Here is a 21,272-nt window from a genome sequence, read left to right on the forward strand (position 1 = left end):
CCCACCCCCTGCGCCTAGGGTTGAAACCCTAGGGTGGGGGGGGCGCACCACATGCCTTGGGGGGCACTCCTCCCCCCTTGGCCGCCGCCCCCTTGGGAGATTGAATCTCCCAGGGCCGGCGCCCCCCCCCCTTGGGGGCCTATATAAAGGGAGGGGGAGAGGGGCAGCCGCACCCTGAAGTCCTGGCGCCCCCTCCCCCTGCTACACCTCTTCCTCCTCCTTAGAGAACTCTGTCAATCACTATCTTATCTGTAAGATTAACTCCCACTTGATTCAAGCGATTGTAGTACCCAGACATTCTGAGTACATGCTCATTGGCTGAGCTATTCTCCTCCATCTTGTAGGCAAAGTAATTGTCAGAGGTTTCATACCTCTCGACATGGGCATGAGTCTGAAATACTAATTTCAACTCTTGGAACATCTCATATGTTTCGTGCTATTCAAAACGTTTTTGAAGTCCCGGTTCTAAGTCGTAAAGCATAGTGAACTAAACTATCAAGTAGCCATCATATTGAGCTTGTCAAATGTTCATAACGTCTGCATCTACTCCTGCAATAGGTCTGTCACCTAACGGTGCATCAAGGACATAATTCTTTTGTGTAGCAAGGATAATCCTCGGATCACAGCCCAGTCTTCATCATTGCTACTATCAACTTTCAACTTAGTTTTTCTCTAGGAACATATCAAAAAACATAGGGGAGCTACAACACGAGCTATTGATCTACAACATAATTTGCAAATACTATTAGGACTAAGTTCATGATAAATTAAACTTAAATTAATCAAATTACTTAAGAACTCGAGTCATCTAAATGATCACATAATCCAAATCAACTAAACCATGTCCGATCATCACGTGAGATGGAGTAGTCTTCAATGGTGAACATATCTATGTTGATCATATCTACTATATGATTCACGTTCGACCTTTCGGTCTCCAATGTTTCGAGGCCATGTATGTACATGCTAGGCTCGTCAAGTTTAACCCGAGTATTTCGCATGTGCAAAACTGTCTTGCACCCGTTGTATGTGAACGTAGAGCCTATCACACCCGATCATCATGTGGTGTCTCAGCACGAAGAATTTTCGCAATGGCGCATACTCAGGGAGAACACTTATACCTTGAAATTTTAGTGAGGGATCATCTTATAATGCTACCACCGTACTAAGCAAAATAAGATGCATAAAAGATAAACATCACATGCAATCAAAATATGTGACATGATATGGCCATCATCATCTTGTGACTTTGACCTCCATCTCCAAAGCACCGTCATGATTTCCATCGTCACTGGCTTGACACCTTGATCTCCATCGTAGCATCGTTGTCGTCTCGCCAACTATTTCTTCTACAACTATCGCTAACGCATAGTGATAAAGTAAAGCAATTACATGGCGTTTGCATTTCATACAATAAAGCGACAACCATAAGGATCCTGCCAGTTGCCGATAACTTTTATAAAACATGATCATCTCATATAATAACGCATATCACATCATGTCTTGACCATATCACATCACAACATGCCCTGCAAAAACAAGTTAGACGTCCTCTACTTTGTTGTTGCAAGTTTTACGTGGCTGCTACGGGCTTCTAGTAAGAACCGTTCTTACCTATGCATCAAAACCACAATGGTGACTTATCAAGTTTGTTGTTTTGACCTTTAACAAGGACCGGCCGCAATCAAATTTGATTCAACTAAAGTTGGAGAAACAGACACCCGCCAGCCACCTTTATGCAAAACTAGTTGCATGTCTGTCTGTGGAACCGGTCTCATGAACGTGGTCATGTAAGGTTGGTCCGGCCGCTTCATCCAACAATACCGCTGAATCAAAATAAGATGTTGGTGGTAAGCAGTATGACTATCACCGCCCACAACTCTTGGTGTTCTACTCGTGCATATCATCTACGCATAGACCTGGCTCGAATACCACTGTTGGGGAACGTAGCATGCAATTTCAAAAAAATTCCTACGCTCACGCAAGATCTATCTAGGAGATGCATAGCAACGAGAGGGGGAGAGTGTGTCCATGTACCCTCGTAGACCAGTGGAAGCGTTTAACAACGCGGTAGATGTAGTCAAACTTCTTCTCATTCCGGCCGATCTAGCACCGAACGTACGGCACCTCCGAGTTCTGCACACGTTCAGCTCGATGACGTCCCTCGAATTCTTGATCCAGCAAAGTGTCAAGGGAGAGTTCCGTCAGCATGATGGCATGGTAACGGTGACAGTGAAGTGATCCGCACAGGGCTTTGCCTAAGCACTACGTGAATATAACAGGAGGCGTAAACTATGGAAGGGGGCGTCGTACACGGCTAGGAATCAATGTTTGATGTTCTAGCGGTGCTCCCCGCCACATATATATAGGTGGGAGAGGGAGAGGGGCTACAAGGGGTGCCCCAAGTAGGAGTAATCCTACTTGGGCGCCTCCTCCAAGTCGGCTTCCCCCCTTCCATATCCATCGGAGGGGGAAGGAAAGAGATGGGGGGAGGCCGAATCCTCCCCTTTCCTTCTCCCTTCCCTTCCTTTCCTTCTCCTCCTATTCGGACTATAAGGGGCGCACCAGCCCTTTTGGGGCTGGTCTGTCCCTCTCTTGGCCCATTAGGCCCATATAGCTTGTCGGGGGTTGCTCGGAACCCCTTCCGGTGACCCGATACGTACCCGGTACCCCTAGAACACTTTTGGTGTCCAAATACTATCGTCCTATATATGAATTTGTACCTATCTACCATTTTTAGACTCCTCGTCATGTCTGTAATCTCATCCAGGACTCCGAACAACATAGGGTCACCAAATCACATAACTCATATAATACAAAATCGTCATTGAACGCTAAGCATGCGGACCCTACGGGTTCGAGAACTATGTAGACATGACCAAGACACCTCTCCGGTCAATAACCAATAGCGGAACCTGGATGCTCATATTGGTTCCCACATATTCTACGAAGATCTTTATCGGCCGTACCATAATGACAACATACATTATTCCCTTTGTCATCGGTATGTTACTTGCCCGAGATTCGATCGTCGATATCTTCATACCTAGTTCAATCTTGTTACCGGCAAGTCTCTTTAATCGTCCTTTAATGCATCATCCCGCAACTAACTCATTAGTCACATTGCTTGGAAGGCTTATTATGATGTGCATTACCGAGAGGGCCCAGAGATACCTCTCCGATACTCGAAGTGACAAATCCTAATCTCGATCTATGCCAACCCAACAAACACCTTCGGAGATACCTGGAGAGTATCTTTATGATCACCCAGTTACGTTGTGACGTTTGATAGCAGATAAGGTATTCCTCCGGTATCCGGGAGTTGCATAATCTCATAGTTAAAGGATTATGTATTTGACATGAAGAAAGCAATAGCAATAAAACTGAACGATCAACATGCTAAGCTAACGGATGGGTCTTGTCCATCACATCATTCTCCTAATGATGTGATCCCATTCATCAAATGACAACACATGTCTATGGCTAGGAAACTTAACCATCTTTGATTAACGAGCTAGTCTAGTAGAGGCTTACTAGGGACACTGTGTTTTGTCTATGTATCCACACATGTATCAAGTTTCTGGTTTATATAATTCTAGCATGAATTATAAACATTTATCATTATATAAGAAAATATAAATAACAACTTTATTATTGCCTCTAGGGCATATTTCCTTCAATATCAACCGTTACTATGTATTACTTTTAGTGGCTTGTTTCGTTCTTCCTTAGATGGATGTTGTTTCTTGCTTCTTTCACTGGCTTGTCTCTTTCTTTTACCGCTATTTGTCTAGTTGTCTCTATGTGAGGCAATGGCATTGTTCTACATATGTGAGCAAACTGCACCTCTCATTGATAGTGGTATAGTTTTGTAAAATTGATAAATATACGTTGTCGTTGATATAACCGTACATTCAAACATCCAATTAGTAAGTACTTTCAAACAAAGATATTTTTATGTTAAAAAGATAATTAACAACCGCCTTAAAGTTGAACAATATTTTCCATGTTTTTCTAATTAACTGTCAAGTATTTAGTGTGAAGAATAGAAAGCATTGAACCGTGAGTAAACAAAAGAACTGAAATTTCACAAAATGGGATGATAAATAATTTTCTTAATGGATAAAGCCATGCACTAGATGTGCATATGGTAGTATTTCAAATATAAAACTCTTGACTTTATTGGCAAGCATACACGCTACTGTATAATTAAAATGGCACTTTTGTTGTATATTACTCAATACACTTTTCTAAAAAGTGATCACTTTATGAAGAGATTGTCTTTCTTACAAGTTAACATAAACTAAACTTGTGGGCTTCCATGTATAAACAATTTTAGTTGTTACTGTTGTTATCTGCACGCATGTATTAATTCCTTTATCAACTTAGGAAGTACAAGTAAGAAACTGAAACCAGGTTGTAAAGTATGAAACTGAAGTAGCAACATGTAAAGTATGAAACTGAAATAGAAAGATGTAAAGTATGAAGTTAAACCTGTAAATACGGACTATCTAATGAGTACATGGACAGGTGTTTACGTAGCCTATAGTGTGCAAATATTTGTTGGTATGCTAGTTTTAAGATGTCTACTATTACTATTTACTATCAGCACACGTATATGGTTACCCACAAAATGTTTATCTAACAGTAACCAGGTGTGCCGTGCTTGTGTTCTTGTGAGCGTGGCTACGCGCGCGTGTTTGTGTGTAGTAGGTAGACGAGGAGGGCAGCGACCTACACTTTGGATGGCTAGTTGAGTGATTGGCCTTCCATAACAAGAACAAAGATTGATCTAATTAAATATGTTTTAAGCTTTTTAGGACTTTGGTGACTTCTGTCACTATTGTACTTCTATCACTCTTATTGTAATGTACACTTATTTATTTATATAATACACCGTAGAACAATTTTTCTACAGTTCATGGTTAAAAAAATCGGTCTAAACGCATCCAAATGGCTCTTCCATTCTGCACCTATTTGTCTCAGTCGGGTCGTATGGGTGAATTTTCCTTTTCCGGACCAACAGGAGCACTACCTTTTGGTATAGAAGAAGAAATAGACGGTTTATGTACATGGAGTGACATGTTTTTGGAGGGAACTTGGCAAAAAACCTCACCCATGACACACACCCATGCAAATTAACCAATACCCTCGCTGGCTTGTGGCTTAGGAAAAGCCGCCCTTTGGTTGATATCCTCAAAAATCAGGGTCGCCGCTATGGTTCATGCACGTGCCATAAAAGATGTGACGGTTTTGATCTTTCTAGATGTTCCAAAGGGTGTATAGATGCATCCCACTCTGTCGCCGCTTAGATTCTTCGAGTCTGGCACATAGGACCAGACAGCCCGATTCCACGTAAAAAAATCAGACCCTCCCTATCCCACACTCCACCCCTCCCCCTCCACTCTCTTTTCCCGCTCCTAAACCTCGAAATTTCCATCACACCCACCTCACATGTTGCCGCCACTGCAACAGATCTACCTAGACCCATGGAACTATCCATGTTGGACACCTTCGACTTGTCGTAACGGCCAACAAGTGCGGCCACCACCGGGCCGAACCCGCGGAGCATGCAACCGCCAAAAGTGTCACACCAACAAGAAGGCCTTAGAATGTGAAGGTATGAACTTTATTTGATTTGCTGACATGTTGAATTGTTCGTCATGCACAATTCATCTTCCAATCCTTTGGAAGTGCTATATGTATCATCGAATTGCTTTTGGTTGTTGCGAATTGATGAAATTCAAGACTTAGAGGAAAAAGTAGGCAAATTCGGGCATGGGGCTAGTGTTAGGTACGTGGATAAATGGGCTTGTCCATTTGGGTTTTGGGATTGGAGATACCCTAACGGGAGAGAAGTTAAGGCGGTGTGACATTGTCGCCATGGATTCGCATATTAGGAACCACTAGTGACAAGAAGATGCTAAATATCAGCTAGGTATGGATTGGTGGAATCATGAGATGAGGGAGGAGAGTCATCGGGTTGGTTACACGCAGGTGTGGAGGTGGTGGATTATTTACTATGAGTGGCAACTTGAGTTCATGCCGAATCCAGATTTTCACTAAGGTGAAAAATGAGCATGTTACATATAATCCACACAACGCCTACCCTTTTATGTTGATAATATAAATAGAATAGTTTAGTTAATAATAATTCATAGAATAGAATGATTCATTATACTTGTCTGTGCAAACCTGATACATTTTGCTGTCACTATTTAGTGGAGAAAGCATATTTCACTTCCGGGCTCTAGAGATACATCACTGATGATATTGTGATTGTGTTGCAATGGCATAGAAGTCAAAGTGGTCTTGCCGAAGACAAAAAACAATGTTTATGCACATTTAGGTCTCATAGATTGGTGATAGTAGTACTTCCTGCAATGAGCGTTTATTTATAAGATGCGTATATAGTATACAACCTAAATTGCATCTACAAGCTAGAACTTATGAGAGTGGCTATTATAATGGCTTTAGTCTTTAGTAGGACTAGATATTGATTACCCTTTTATATAGAGGTGCATTCTCCATCGATAAGTCTACAATCTTCAATACAATAAAATTCTATCCGATCTCGCGACCAAACTAGGGTATATCTTCTATGCATGAATATGATAGTAATATAAAGTAGTGTACACCCTTAACTCCTCCGAGTACATACCTTGTAATGACTATGTGTTGGGTTGATAGATCGTAGGCACTCATAGGTTCGTAAGGTATGTTCACGCCCATATGGTACTTTTAACAAAAACATACCTATATTCAAGTGAATATCATATTTGTATAAGACAAATATAGGACATGACGATGTATATGTGTGGGGAAGATACTATGGTTACTACCTGCATTGCAGTCCTACACACTGGTACACCATCTCTCGCGTATTTTAAATATCATTTTGTATCATGGCGGGTTCCCTATATCACCCAAATTACTTCATGTTACTACATATAACCATTAATACATGATCAGTGCGAATTGTGAATCTATAGTTAGCACCCACAATGGCGCTATATTGAGCTCATCTAGGCAAAAAAACTGAAATCAATCTCGCCTAGGAAAATGCCTTCCGCGGGATCCTCAATGAGGTCCTTCACGATAGCAATCTTAGATTCTACTCTCGAAGCATATGCAAGGACATGTGGATCGACTTTAATTTCTATGCATGGAGAAAGACCAAGAGCTCCAATCATCTCATCATGTTGTGCGTAATTGACAATGGCTTTGACTTAGGTGACCCAACGACATTGAATTGATTAGCACAGCTCAAGCACCAGGGTGCCCTGCCCATCAATAGTTATTTGTCTCTTGCATGAAAAATGAGCTAATCGGAGATGTTCTTCTCAGGTGAGATCTAGGCAGACTTGGACCTTGCGACTTTATGCCCTTGTTAGGTGTTTATGGTTGGTGTTGCGATTTGCAGTCAGTATGTCAACCTAGATACATTGAAGCGATGACTTGCCCTTAAACGATGGGAGGCTCCAAGGAGCAATATCACACACTGATTTGGAACTCGGAACCAAAGTGAGGAAGGTGATCCCAAAATGCATCGAGACCAAACCACGAACAAACTAAGTTCAACTTATTCATGAGAAGCAGCTAAATGATTGAATGGTTGAGATTGAGGATCAAGGAGCAGGATGGCATCTGACTGCAGCATGATGGAAAAAAGGAAATCATTACAATCAAGAGGCTAGTTCAAAGATATGTTCCCTCTGGTGAACGAAATCAAGCTTGAAAGATGATGAGATAAAAAATTACCATGGTTATGGACCCTAATGTGATAAATGCCCTACTTCTTGCCTTGAGATGATCTTCTTACAAAAATTTGTATGGCTATGAGATGAGTTTGTGGCTAAAAGAACTAACCCAGATTTGGCAGATCTTATTGGCGTTTTATAGCTCACAAGTTACTTGTTCTTTTCTTTGGCATATGGGTCCATTTATATGCATCCTATCTTGGCTTCTAAGTCGGCATCAATATGTTGTGGTCCCCTAGATTGCACCGAACTATGGAAAGATACCTCTTAATCAATTTGCTTCTATTCGTAGGATTCCTTTCTTATCTGCACTCGACTCCGTACCTACAAGGCATGGCACTAGGAATTCTAGAAGAGCTCCTTACTTTTATATGAATATGCCATCATGTCATGTATAGATACGACATCCATGCAAATAGATATATATTGTTTGTCACCTACTGAAGTTTGTCAAGCAGAAGATTTGTGAGAAATTGAGTAGTTCAGAGAGAAATAGGCATGAAATAATTTGGAACCAAGTAATAACCTCCGACATTGGAGTTCTAGTGTTAAGGGATTTGTTAGTGCTTTGGTGGGAGATTTTTCCATGATAGAAACTATAGCGGGATGTGCTACACAACAAAAATTCTACGTGGACAAACAAGCCCAGGAAGACTATGGAGGTACATGTAATGATGATATCACCAATGATCAATGCAGCAGAAGAGGAAGAAGGGCTGGTGAATATTCTTGATTCCCACACCTATGGTATAGCTTCGAGTCGCATGAATTTTCTGTAGAAAAATCCGCCTATCTGATGTCGAAAAGGAAGAAGACACCTCCAAAGTATCCATGTGTACCAGTCTAATAGTACTGCAACACTCCGTTGAACAGCACGAAGAAACTACATGAAGAACTAGATAGATAAACAACCTAGTTGCTTTCCGATATAGATCGAATCTACATAAGAGAGAGGGTTGCGACTTCAAAGTGTCGAATGTGAGAGGCTTCTAGTGCCCTCCTATATATGCACCCCCTACTACCTATAAATAGGTCGAGCGGTTAGTCGACCTAGGTGGTGGAGTCCTCCTAGGACTCCTCTTTCGAGTTAGCTTTCCCTCCAAGGCATGTGGGGGGCAACTGATTTGGGCCTTTGTAGCACTTTCACTACTATAGATCCAAATAGCATAGTCCCCTCATCACATACCGACCTTGAAGACGCATCAGTGATGAGCCTTAACACTGACCGGCCACTCCAGAGCCGTCAGTGATATCGACTCTCAGGCTCAGCAAGATGGTTATCACAAACAGACCTTAACTTGGCTAGTTGGTGATAGATTGTCCTAGAAGGTAATCACTTGTCGGCCGCTATATTTGACCCATTTGTGTAGTCTATTGAAATCATACCCTTCAATTTTCCCTTCGGTCAGTATTTCTTTATTCATGAACTATTATAATAAATCTTCACTGCCCCTCCACAATGAAAACTCTAATTGCCCGTCCCTGGCACCACTCTTTCTTCATCTATCTCGACATTGGATTACAGAATAGGGGAGCTAGTCTGCTCAAACTGGATTACAGAATAGGATAAGAATCGACACTACACTTGAACCAACAAAGTTACTCAAATCCTAATGCTGGAGATGCCTCGTGGTATGTTGCAAAGTGAAGGCAAGGAGAACAATTATGGACAAGGGGAGCGGTCAAACTAGAACAAATATTTTCTTTAAGCCAGGTAATGATAGAAATACGTGTTTCAATAGTACAATGCCACCTTTTCCTAAGAAGGATTATTTTAATTCTTGATTAATATTACTTTGAATGTAGTTCCAAATAAAAGTATGCAATAGAGCTCATATCAGAGATGGCTTGGTACAAAAAAAACATGGGTGATATTTAGACTTATAGACTATCATAGTTTTTTTAAACCGGCCATGTAGTTCATGTTCTACGGAAAAGTAACATGCCTCTCAAGACGACCTCATGTTATCTTAGGAAAAGTACCAAACAATATGGCTTAGTTTCTTCTTAGTTCTATTTGGGTATTTTGAAGAGAATTTTTGTGGATTACAACAAAATAGGTTTTCTCTAAATAAATCCACTCTTATGTCTTACGAGTTTGTTGTTTCTAGTTACGTGCTGTTGGTACTAGTTCCTGTAGAGATTAATAAGGTTGCTCAAACAACAATATAAAGATTTGTGTATATTTCAACACAAAACAAATATCTAAAGACATTTCAATTAGTGGACACATGTCAACATGATAGAACCCCCACACAAAAAGTTGGCACAATAAAAGTACAATACAATACTTCAAGTATAATACATTATTGCATCCCTTTCAATAAAATCAACTTCACCAAAATAAACACTTAACAACAAACCAAGCTATTGCATTTTCAGAGATCATTTTCAGGATGAATGATCTAGAAAATGTGATGAAGTACTAGGAGAGCCTAATTAAAATATGGCATTTCCTTATTGGTATGGATGTCACTTGCAACAATATTGGCATCATGTGCAATACCAGCCAATCCCCTCCTTGCAAAGCCGACGCTGTAGAGTCCATTTGCACCTTTCCAGTGGTTGGGGAAGTCATTTTTGGGTATGCCATCACTATTTAGCATACTCATGTCGTTCTGCATTTATTAAAATATTTTTATAAGAATATTTTAAAAAATATGATACAATGTTTGGAGAAAATTTCTATACTACTATATATAGTGTATGAGTTTTAAACTTTTGAATCTCAACACCAAAAAGCAGCTTGCCATTCATAGAGTCCATGGTATGGCTCAAAATGTTGGGATTTGTGGCTAAAGTACAGGCTACAATATAGCAAAGGTACTACTAATTTCTAGAACCATTGCTATATTCCAGTGTAGGTAAAGTTCACTTGTCAGCTGTAATCCATCTATGCATGCTGGTCATGGCACACGTATTGGCTGCTGGATCGTGAGAATCTGCAGCATGCATACTAATCATGTCAACGAGAATTGAAAGTTCTGGTGGAGTTTCTTTAAGCTGGTTATAGTATAAGATACTAATTCTAAACATGTAAAGCTTTACATCCAAAATCGAACGGCTACAACAATTGACTCAATGAAGCTTTCCATGCCAAGGTGCAGTGCTTGAAGCAAGCAAGCTTTGTATCCGTGAATTGAGATTTGACATGTTGTGCACATACCTGCATACTAGTATGACTATAAGTTGAAACCGATTGTCCTTTTAAGCTAGAAATTTGGTTTGACTTATTTACCATCATACATTATTCATATTACTATGATGTTATATATAAATAATAATAATGGTGTTCTTTCAGATAAATTGAAATGATTGTCTATATACCTTGAGCCATATATTGGCAGTGCTTTTATAACCTGTGGCAAACACAATAGCGTCATAGTACCTCTCATTCCCATCCGCAAACTCTATGAGATTTCCTCGAATGCATGATATTGGACCGAATACCTGTCATACAAAATATTTTTAAATTAGTCTATCACATTCCCCATATAGTATGTGTATATTTGTTTATAAGCATGATTTTGCTCTCACCTTGATATCACCTTTTTTTATTAGCTTAGTGGTGCCAGTGTCTATGATAGCAGACCGACCAGTTTTTGCTTTTAGGGTGAGTGGACCAATATTAGGCCTCACAATTCCATACTTTGATAAATCACCTAATAAGATATATGCGAGGATCATAAGAATAAGATCTATAAGCTTCAGTGGAAGGTGCCACGTTGAGAGTACCATGCCCAGGTGGATCAACTCCTTTGTCATAACATGCAACTTCACAATTACCCATGTAAGAACTTGTTTAGTAGAACTTCAACCATGATTTTTCTGAGAAAAAACTAAGAAAATAATAGAAGTGGGATCGTGAAATTTACGTACCGGACTACGAATAATGATGGAAGTATTAGCTCCATGCACTGCAAGATCATGTGCAATCTCAAAGCCAGAGTTCCCACATCCAACAACAAGAACGCTTTTCCCAACATAATCATTTCCAGACTTGTAATTTGATGAGTGGATTGTTTCACCAGGAAAGCTTTGTAGGCCAACAATCTCTGGAACATATCCCATACTATTTTCACCTGTTGCTACAACCAAGAACTTGGATGCATACATAGTTGGGCCATCCACCTTGTTATGTGTCGTGACAACCCAACATTTTCTCACCTCATCGTACATGCATGACTCAACTGTAGTATTAAACTTTGGGGATATATTGAAGTGCTTGACATAATCCTCCATATACCTTAAAAACTGATCTTTGGGAAGGTAGGTCGGCGAATCAGTTGGGTATGCCATGTGGGGTAGCTCACAAAACTCTTTGGCGATGTGGAGCTTGAGGCGATCATATGTGTGTTTGTGCCATAACGACACAACACAATCTTCACGCTCAGCAATGATATATGGTATAGAGAGTTTGCTTAGGCATGCTGCTGTGGCAAGCCCAGAAGGACCTGCTCCGACGATGAAAACCTCTACCTTCTCCATGAAAAGACTTGAATATAGGTGTGCAATCAATTTAGGGACACTATTGTGTTAAAGTTGTCCTTGTTGATATGTGTTTTGGTAACACCTATAGCTATTTATATATACTAATATCAAGCGTTACTACATATTACTTTTAGTGGCTTCTTTCTTTCTTCCTTATATGGCTTCTTTCACTTGCTTGTCTCCTTCTTTTACACTTATTGGTCTAGTTGTCTCTATGTGAGGCATTGACATTGTTTTGCACATGTGAGCAAACTGCACCTCTCACAGACAATAGTATAGTTTTGTAAAATTGATAAATATATGTTGTTGTTGTCGATATAAGCATATATTCAAACATCTGATTAGTAAGTGCTTTCAAACAAAGAGTTCTATGTTAATAAGATAATTAGAAATTGCCTTAAAGTTATTCCATGAATTAATGAGAAGTACTGGTACATGATATCGAACAATATTTTCCATGTTTTCTAATTAATTGTCAAGTATTTGATGTGAAGAATAGTGAAAGCATTGAACCGTGAGTAAACAAAATAACTAATTTTTTTGAAATATAAAATTATTGATTTTATTGGCATATATACATGCTACTGTATAATTAAGTTTCAAGTGAGATGCTTCTTTTTGTATCTTGCACTTTGGAATAGCTATGCCGATTGATGAAAGAAATACAAATCAAAATATATAGGAAACACACATGTTGCAAAGAGTTGGTGGATGAGAATATCTCCTCATTTTGCATGTTCAGCACAACCCAGAAAGTATGTTTTTTATGGCACCTAGAAAGTGTGTTAATATCGAAAATGGTATGTTTGTTGTACGTTGCTCAATACACTTTTCTAAAAAGTGATCACTTTACAAAGAGACTGTCTTTCTTGAAAGTTAACATAAACTAAACTTTTGGGCTTCCATGTATGAACAAATTTAGTTGTTGTTGTTGCTATTTGCATGCATGTATTAATTCCTTTATCAACTTATGTAGTACAAGTAAGAAACTGAAACCAGGTTGTAAAGTATGAAACTGAAATAGCAAGATGTAAAGTATGAAACTGAACCTATAAATATGGACTATCTAATGAGTACATGAACATGTGCATACGTAGCCAATAGTGTGCAAATATTTGGTTGTTTGCTGGTTTTAAGATATCTACTATTACTATTTACTATCAGCACACGTGTATGGCTACCCACAAAATGTGTATCAAACAGTAACCAGGTGCACCATGCTTTTGTTTGTGTGTGCGCGGCTGCAAGCGCGTGTTTGTGTGTAGTAGGTAAGGTTATGGCTTTACTCTCAAGAGATAGGATAGATGATGAGGGCACCGACCTACACTTTGGATGGCTTGCTGAGTGATTGGCCTTCCATCGCAAGAACGAAGATCGGTCTAAACATGTTTTAAGATTTCTTTAGGCTTTTGGTGACTTCTGTCCCTATTGTAAATATTTTGTATGCTTATTTATTTATATAATACACCATATAAAAATTGTTCTATAGTTCATGGCTCAAAAAAATCTAAATGCATCGGCTCTTACAGGTGAAATTTTCTGTTTCCCGAACAGGTGAGAACATTGCCTTTTTGTATAGAAGAAGAAAGTAGATGGTTTATGTACAGGGGTGATATGGTTTTGGAAGGAACTTGGTGAAAACTCCCCGACACACATTCATGCAAATTAACCAATACCCTTGCTGGCTTGTGGCGTAGGAAAAACCATCGCCCTCTAGTTGATATCTTCAAAAGTCAGGGCCGCCACCTCGATGTGGTTCATGCACGTGCCATAAAAGATGCGGCGGTTCCGCTCTTTACAGATGTTCCAAAGGGTGTATAGAAGCATCCCACTCCCTCTTTGCTTAGATTCCTTGAGTCTGGCATGTTGGATTTGATAGCCCGGCACCACGCAAAAAACAATCCTGACCCCTCCCCATCGCACAATCCACCCCTCCTCCTCCACTCTCTTTTCCCACTCCTAGACCCTAATGTTGCCATCACACCCACCTTAGAAAGGCAGCCATACAGAGTGTGTAAACCAATGCATAGAGAATTTCTTGCGATGTTTCACTCATGCATATCCTCGCTGCTGGAGCTTCTGGATCCCTCTCACATAGGTCTGGTGTAACTCCTCACACCAATCTGCTATTGAAATGACTCCTTTCAAAGCTGGTCATGAGCCTAAGCACTTGGGAATTACAACGGATACAACACGATCAGTGTCATTGCTGCAAACATGGCGCGAAGAGCGTTCAGTCGTCCAACACTTGCTCCAGCAGCATCTCCACCGTGCTTGCCAATACATGAAGCTCAATGATGAGAAGAAACGCTCATTTCACAAGTTTTCGATGGCTGACAGTGTCTTCCCAAAGCTGTAATCATATGTGCAGACATTGGTTGCCCCTGCGCCAACTATAAGCTCTTTTCCAAGTTCTAGGGGCATTATCCCATCATCGAGAAGATAAACAATGTGGCCTATAAACTGCCATTTCCACCACAAGCTTTAGTCCATCATGTTTTTCATGTCTCACAACTCTGACAAGCACTTCTCCCTGGTACGGTTGTTGCTCCTGAACTTCCTATATGTTCCGACGAACTAGAAATTTCCGTGGAAGAACTATAGTTGATGTGGCACCAGAAGAATGGTTCAATGGTGGAACAAGTCAAGGTGCAATGGTCTGGCAATGCAGCGATGGGCACTATCTTGGAAGATTGCGTGATGCTCCAAGACCGTTTCCCAAATTTTGTCGCCTGGGATCAAGCCGCGACTCAAGAAGGAGGGATGTTAACGCCCTTGACCAGGAGGCCCCACTGTCCTCTCCCGCTGAACCCATGGGGTCAACGACGCCTCCTACGCTGCCCGATCCAACGCCTGATCTGGCTCCATCGAATGACCCGTTAGGAACAGACGGTCGACAAACGACCGCGCGCTATCCATGGTCGTTTCGCAATGGGTTCGAAGTCAAATATTTCTCCCAAAACGACCTCGAGCCCCACACTGTAGGGCTCAACATATGTCAACAAGCAGATGGGCATGAGGGACATAGAGCGGCGGCGCGTCTCAACGGATCTAGGGGTGGGTGGTGGGCGACGAATGGGGGAGAAGACTGGCTGTTGGCGTCATGAGAGCCCAACTCGCCCAAACAATAAGGCTCCAATCATCACATCACATAATTTCATGTCAGACAATTACACAAAGACAAAGAAAGACAAACATCAAAATCTTTTTTAGGTCAACATGCTTATATTCGTAAAACAACAAGGTTACAACCAATTCGCGCAGAAACAACTGGAGGGCATGAGAGAATATAACATTGTTGAAACTCTGCAGAAAAAACCTCCAACAACAAAAATATAAAATCAAGAAAGGTTTACAGATTTAAAGAAAAAAAGTTCATCCGTTTGAAAAAATATGTTCATATCTTTAAAAAAGGTTCATCAATTTTGAAAAAAGTTCATCAATTTGAAAAAAAGTTCATTCCAATTGAAAAAAACGTTCATCAAATTTGAAAAAAGTTCATAGAAATTGAAAAAAAATTCATGTATTTTTAGAAAATTTCATGGAACTGAAAAAAAGTTCACTAATCAAAAAAGTTCATCCGTTTTCAAGAAAAATGTTCATTAAATTTCTAAAAAATACATCAATATTCAAAAAAGTTCATCAATCTAAAAAAAGTTCATTAAATTGAAAAAAGTTCATTAAATTCTAAAGTGTTCATAGAAATTAAAAAAAGTTCATCCATTTTCAAGAAAAATGTTCATTAAATTTCGAAAAAAATTCATCAATATTCAAAAAATTTCATCAATCTCAAAAAAGTTCATAGAATTTAAAAAAATCGTCAACCGGCGCCTAGATGGGCCGGCCCACTGACGGACGCCACAGGCGCCACTTAACGAAATGCACGTTAACTGGCGCCTGTGGCGCCAAATAGGAAATGCCGCACACCAGGGTAGCAAGCGGTACCACTGGTGGTGACTGGCGCGACCCTGTGTGGGTTGGGCCGGGAAAACAGCCTGCAGGCCCACCTTCTGCCAAAGCCCGGGACGGCGACCTTGAAATACCTCGCATTGGCGCCCAGTGTAACCGCCTCAACCAACAGCTTCCGCCTCGCCGTCGCCGGAGCCCCTGCAAACCAAGAACCTTTCATCCCCACCGCCCTCCACCGCGCAGCGCCCACCTCCTCTGCCCTCCATCGCCGGCGACCGATGGATCAGTTCCCAGACCGGCACCACGTGCGGCTGCGGAGCCGCGCGCTCGGCGGGTACCTCCACGCCGCCGACGACGGGGAGAGCGTCGTCCTCCGCCGGAGCCGGGCCTCGCTGAACGCGGCGTGGGCGGTGCACCTCCGCCCCAACGGAGGCCGCGGCGTGCACCTGCTCCTGCACAGCGCCGCCTACGGCCGCTACCTCGCCGCCAACACGGCCGCGCCGGCGCCGCCCGGCCACCGCGGCTCACGCGCAGAGCAGCGCGACTACGACCATCCGGTGGTTCCGGACATCATGTGGGAGGCCGTCAGGGCGGGCTCCCAGGGCGACGTCATGCTCCGCACGGTCGGCGGCCACTACCTCCGGGCCAACGGCAGGTACCGCCGCTGGAAGAACGGCGTCAGCGTCGACGGCGACTACATCACCACCATGGCGCGCTGGGCTGTCGAGCGCATCCCCCGCAGAGAGGGCGCGCCTGCCCTTCCACCCCCGATTCCGGTGAGCTCGCTCGCTCGCCCGCCATGACTCTTCTCGCCTCTCAATTGCAATTCCCGGTCGCATTTGTGCTTCTTTGATCTCCTCAATATTTGTGCCATGACTCTTCTTTGTTCTTTGCGACTCGACTGCTGCAGATCCGCGTCCAGGGGCGCCTCTCCGGGATCATCTTCGGGCGGCAAGAGCGGGATGCATGGCGGACGATCCGGTTCTTCATCGAGAACGGCTTTTCCCAGGGGCTGTACCCGGAGAACGGCTGGCACAACTTCCCGTTCCTCGGGAGGTCCGTCTTCCACCTGAGCGAGGAACTCAGCATTCGCGTCCGCGTCCTCAACGGGAGGCCTGCCCCGCGGCTTCGTCACGTGGTGCCTTCCTTCGGAGAGGCGGACCTGCCCGACGGCTTCGACATCTGTGTCCGAGCCGGCCGCCACGGGAGGCTCACCCCGCTCGTCGTCGACCTGCCACGCGGCGGCGACGGCGAGACCCTCGAGATTATCGTGGCGCTCTCCGGGACCCAAGGTCAGAGCCTCCCTCTCTCCATGTCACAACTTCTGCACATGACATTCAGATGTGGAAATGGAATGTGTTCGTTTCTGCACATGAGCTGTATTGCCTTCAGGTTTTGTACATGAGCTGTATTGATGATCTCTGAGATTTAGATAGTTGATGTTCTTCCTAGTTCCTACTTCCTACTGATCTTCTTTGGTGAGAAATGCACAGATATTGGTGTAGAAGTAGATACTGTTTACTGTATGAACATGACATTCGGAATCTTACTTTGGTGGAGTGCTAATCTGAGATCATGCTTGAAAGGGATATAATGATAGGTTTTGTTAGGATTGGGACCTGTCTGAAACTTTGAATGGATATAGTCGTAGGTGTCATGTCATGTGGATTTATCAGTCTGTAGATGGTCTGAACTCTGAACCTAGTAGCATGCTTCCGCACTCCTTTTATCGATTCAGATAATTCAGCTGGTCTGAACTTTGAAGATAGTACTAATCTGAAATGCCCAACCAAGTTCAGTCATCTCACTCCATCTTTGCAGAGAATATACTAAGTTACTATCCAGTGAACAAAATTCAGCTTGTATCCTGCTACAATAGATAGTGCATAGAATCTTAGTTTTCTGCACATCATATTGTTTCAGGTTTTGCCTTCATGATGTTATCATTATATTGTTATCGATTATTTGGCTGCCGCCTAACTGCCTCATTGTTTCTGCTGATCCAGTCTATCACGAGCTGCGACACCCCGATGTCGACGCACGTAGAGAAAGATCGGAGCAGGAGTCCTGAAAGTTCACCTGTTCACAAGTTTCGCCGCCTCGGATGCGATGACGGCAGAACTGGACGCCTACTTTTGCCTATGGGAATATAGGTTGAGAAAACTCGGCAACACTCGTGTTTCTTCTGCTAGTTAAATTTGCTCTGTTCCCCTGACAGGGCAGGGGTAAGCCCTGTCAATTTTTTACCTCCAAGGGCTGAACAATTTTGTAGTGATGCTGGTCATACTATAGTTGCTGCAGTGTCACTCTTCTGACATTCATCGTTGTGATGCGATTTTCACTGTGTGGTTCCTGCAATGAGTTGATAATTCTGCAACTTTTTGTAGATCATGCATTTTATGATAACTGGAAAATGTAGAGGTTTTTGCAGCGAGCTGATGGTCCTGCATTCCGTTTAGACTATGCATTTCGCGTGTAAATGAAAAACGCGGTCTGTTCTTCCTATGAGCTATCGATGGTGCTTTTAGTTATGCTGTTTTGTGTGTCGGCCAAGGGGGCAGGAAAGGGGTTTCTAATGTGTGAACAAGATTCAGATTTTATCCAGGAGCTCTACATGAAAGCTACTCCAGTTTATACTGTACACACTACACCTTCAAGTTTTGTACATCAGCTGCCTCCTTTGTCTTTTAATGTCTTGTTTTAGCAACAGATTGTTGAGAATTCAGAACAACACCTAAAAACCCAGCAGCTCGTGTGTTTCAGGCTTTCAGCTATCTATTCTGCCCTTGCGGTTCTAAACTTCAGAACCTGTGTGAACAGCTGGGTTTCTCTTAGATGAAGCATCTTTTAATATCAACCCTGATCTGGTGGTTCTTGCTGTGAGCTGAGCACCTGAGTTCAGATGTTTGCTGCTGTCATTTGGTTGTTCTTTTGCTGCGTTGTGTTCTCTTTAGTAATTCACTCTTTCGCGTGAGATCCATCGTACTTCCTCTGTCCCAAAATATAAGAACGTTTTTGACACTAGTGTAGTTTCAGAAACGTTCTTATATTATGGGATTGAGGGAGTATTTGATAGGGGTTTCGTGAAAAAGAAACGGTCACAAGTTTTTTAAAGCAAATTCACCAAACTGAATTTGCTCCTCTCTCTTACTACTACTATTGGGAAATTTGACCCCCTCAAGCTTAAGAATGTCTGTGAGGCACACACAGGCAACCAAGTGTGTAACTGATACTGTAATATGTACTGTTAATTATCAGATGGCTAGCATTTGCCAGTGATGTTTTTTCTTGTTCCGAATTCTGACGACGGTATATATGGTCACACACTCGGTAGCACCACATCATTCAGCGTGACAACGGCCTGTGGCAGATAGGGATGTAAGCTATGTTCAAGTGTTTTTTTTTTTAAACAAAAGCTATGTTCAAGTTCATACTAGTTGGGTACAGGCGTACAGCAAGACAAGAAGAGAAGAGCTTAATTTTTAGTCGTAGGAGCCAAACAGTTACAAACAAGATACACCGCGCGTTGTTGTGTGAATTGAATGCAGTTATTTCTATGAGATCCCGCGGTATGAAAGAAGAATACTTGTATCAGCAATACTAGCAAAAGGGCCCGTGCATTGAAACGGGAGATAAAAAATCATAATCTCCAATTGTCATGATCACATCTTGCTGCATCACCAAGATACACTATCACTCTCAATTTCGCGAAGTTATGAACATTTTTAAAAATTCATGAACATATTGAAATCGCGAACATTATTCAAATTCATGAACACTTTTACAGATTTTTGAATATTTTCTAAAATCAACAACATTTTTTCAATTCATGAACATTTTATACTATTTGCAAACATTTTAAAAAAATTGTGATTTTTTTAATTTTATACTATTTGCAAACATTTTTTAAAAATTGTGATTTTTTAACAATTTTTTTGAATTGGCGAACATTTCTAGAATGGACAAACATTGTTTTCGAAATTGGTGGAACAATTTTTGAAATTGACAAACATTTTTTTGATTTAACGAACATTTTTTTAATCAACTACTATTTATGAATGAATAAACAATTTTATAAGTTACGAACAGTTTTTGAATTTTTAAAATATTTTTCCTTCATGAACATTTGTCGAATTGGTGAAATTTTGTTCAATTTCATTAACATTTTAATACACTAAGTTTTCAAAAAATCATGAACATTTTTTTATTTCCTGAACATTTGTTTTCACAATTTCGACCAGTTTTTGAATAAACAAATATTTTTTATATAATCACGAACATTTTTTGAATCCACAAAAAATTGATGATGTATTAAAAATTTTATTTCAAAATTCTCATTTTTTTTCAATTTTTGGAACTTTTTAGATTTCCCAAATTATTTGAAGTAGAAAAAAGTTAAATAGAAAAGAAAGAAAAGAAAACTAAAATCAGGGCCGCCCAAAACGGGCACGCTGTGTCTTCCCCCAGCGCACAGAGCGCAGTATAGGAGGATTACCCTGTGTGAAACGTTTTTTATCTACAACTTTGGGGGCAATTTTCAGGACGTACCGCCAGAAGCAATAGCCCCTTTATTATTAGGTATGTATGAGAATTGAAACCAAAGTACATGTATTTTTTATATTGGATTATTATATAGTTGTAAAATATTAATTGAGTATGAGTAGTGTGCATGGTGCTTGTTAGGGGGGGTCTTTTCCCATGGATAATGACATGGTGGAGTGGTATAGTTGCATGATGAGAGGATTAAATTTTGTGAGGTATGCATGGTAGCATGATGAATTGGCATAGTTTCATGTTAAGATACTTGATTTAGTGAGGATGAACTATTTAGGTATATAAGATTTAGAGATTTATAGATGACATTATAGGAGTGGTTTGAGGATTATTTTTCCAGCATGGAGGAGCCATGGCCCCAACTCGCCCTTGCTGGCTCTGTCACTAGTTACTATCTACATCTAGGTTTCTTTGTCCGCATAGTATTTTGGGTCAAAGTTTGACCACACATTTAACTAGCAAAATATTAATGCATGTCATAAAAAATTTTGGAAGAGAGAAGTGCATATTACCCCCTCAACTATAGCCCTAGTCTAATATACACCCCCCAACTTCAAT

General features: G+C 41.3%; 2 protein-coding genes across 2 annotated transcripts; one reads left to right on the forward strand and one right to left on the reverse strand.

The window, feature by feature from the left end:
* Positions 1-10,195: 10,195 nt before the first annotated feature.
* Positions 10,196-12,295, reverse strand: LOC119289699 (probable indole-3-pyruvate monooxygenase YUCCA11). The gene is made up of 4 exons (XM_037568953.1): positions 11,640-12,295; positions 11,298-11,516; positions 11,088-11,210; positions 10,196-10,378 (listed from the first exon to the last, which is right to left on the reverse strand). The coding sequence occupies exons 1-4, from the start codon at positions 12,246-12,248 to the stop codon at positions 10,196-10,198; spliced, it is 1,134 nt and encodes a 377-aa protein (XP_037424850.1). The 5' UTR covers positions 12,249-12,295.
* A 4,143-nt stretch (positions 12,296-16,438) lies between these two features.
* LOC119284069 lies at positions 16,439-17,575 on the forward strand. The gene is made up of 3 exons (XM_037563357.1): positions 16,439-16,936; positions 17,071-17,452; positions 17,553-17,575. The coding sequence occupies exons 1-3, from the start codon at positions 16,439-16,441 to the stop codon at positions 17,573-17,575; spliced, it is 903 nt and encodes a 300-aa protein (XP_037419254.1).
* The last annotated feature ends 3,697 nt before the right edge of the window (positions 17,576-21,272 follow it).

Source organism: Triticum dicoccoides, chromosome 4A (assembly GCF_002162155.2).
Source record: "Triticum dicoccoides isolate Atlit2015 ecotype Zavitan chromosome 4A, WEW_v2.0, whole genome shotgun sequence".
Classification (NCBI taxonomy): domain Eukaryota; kingdom Viridiplantae; phylum Streptophyta; class Magnoliopsida; order Poales; family Poaceae; genus Triticum; species Triticum dicoccoides.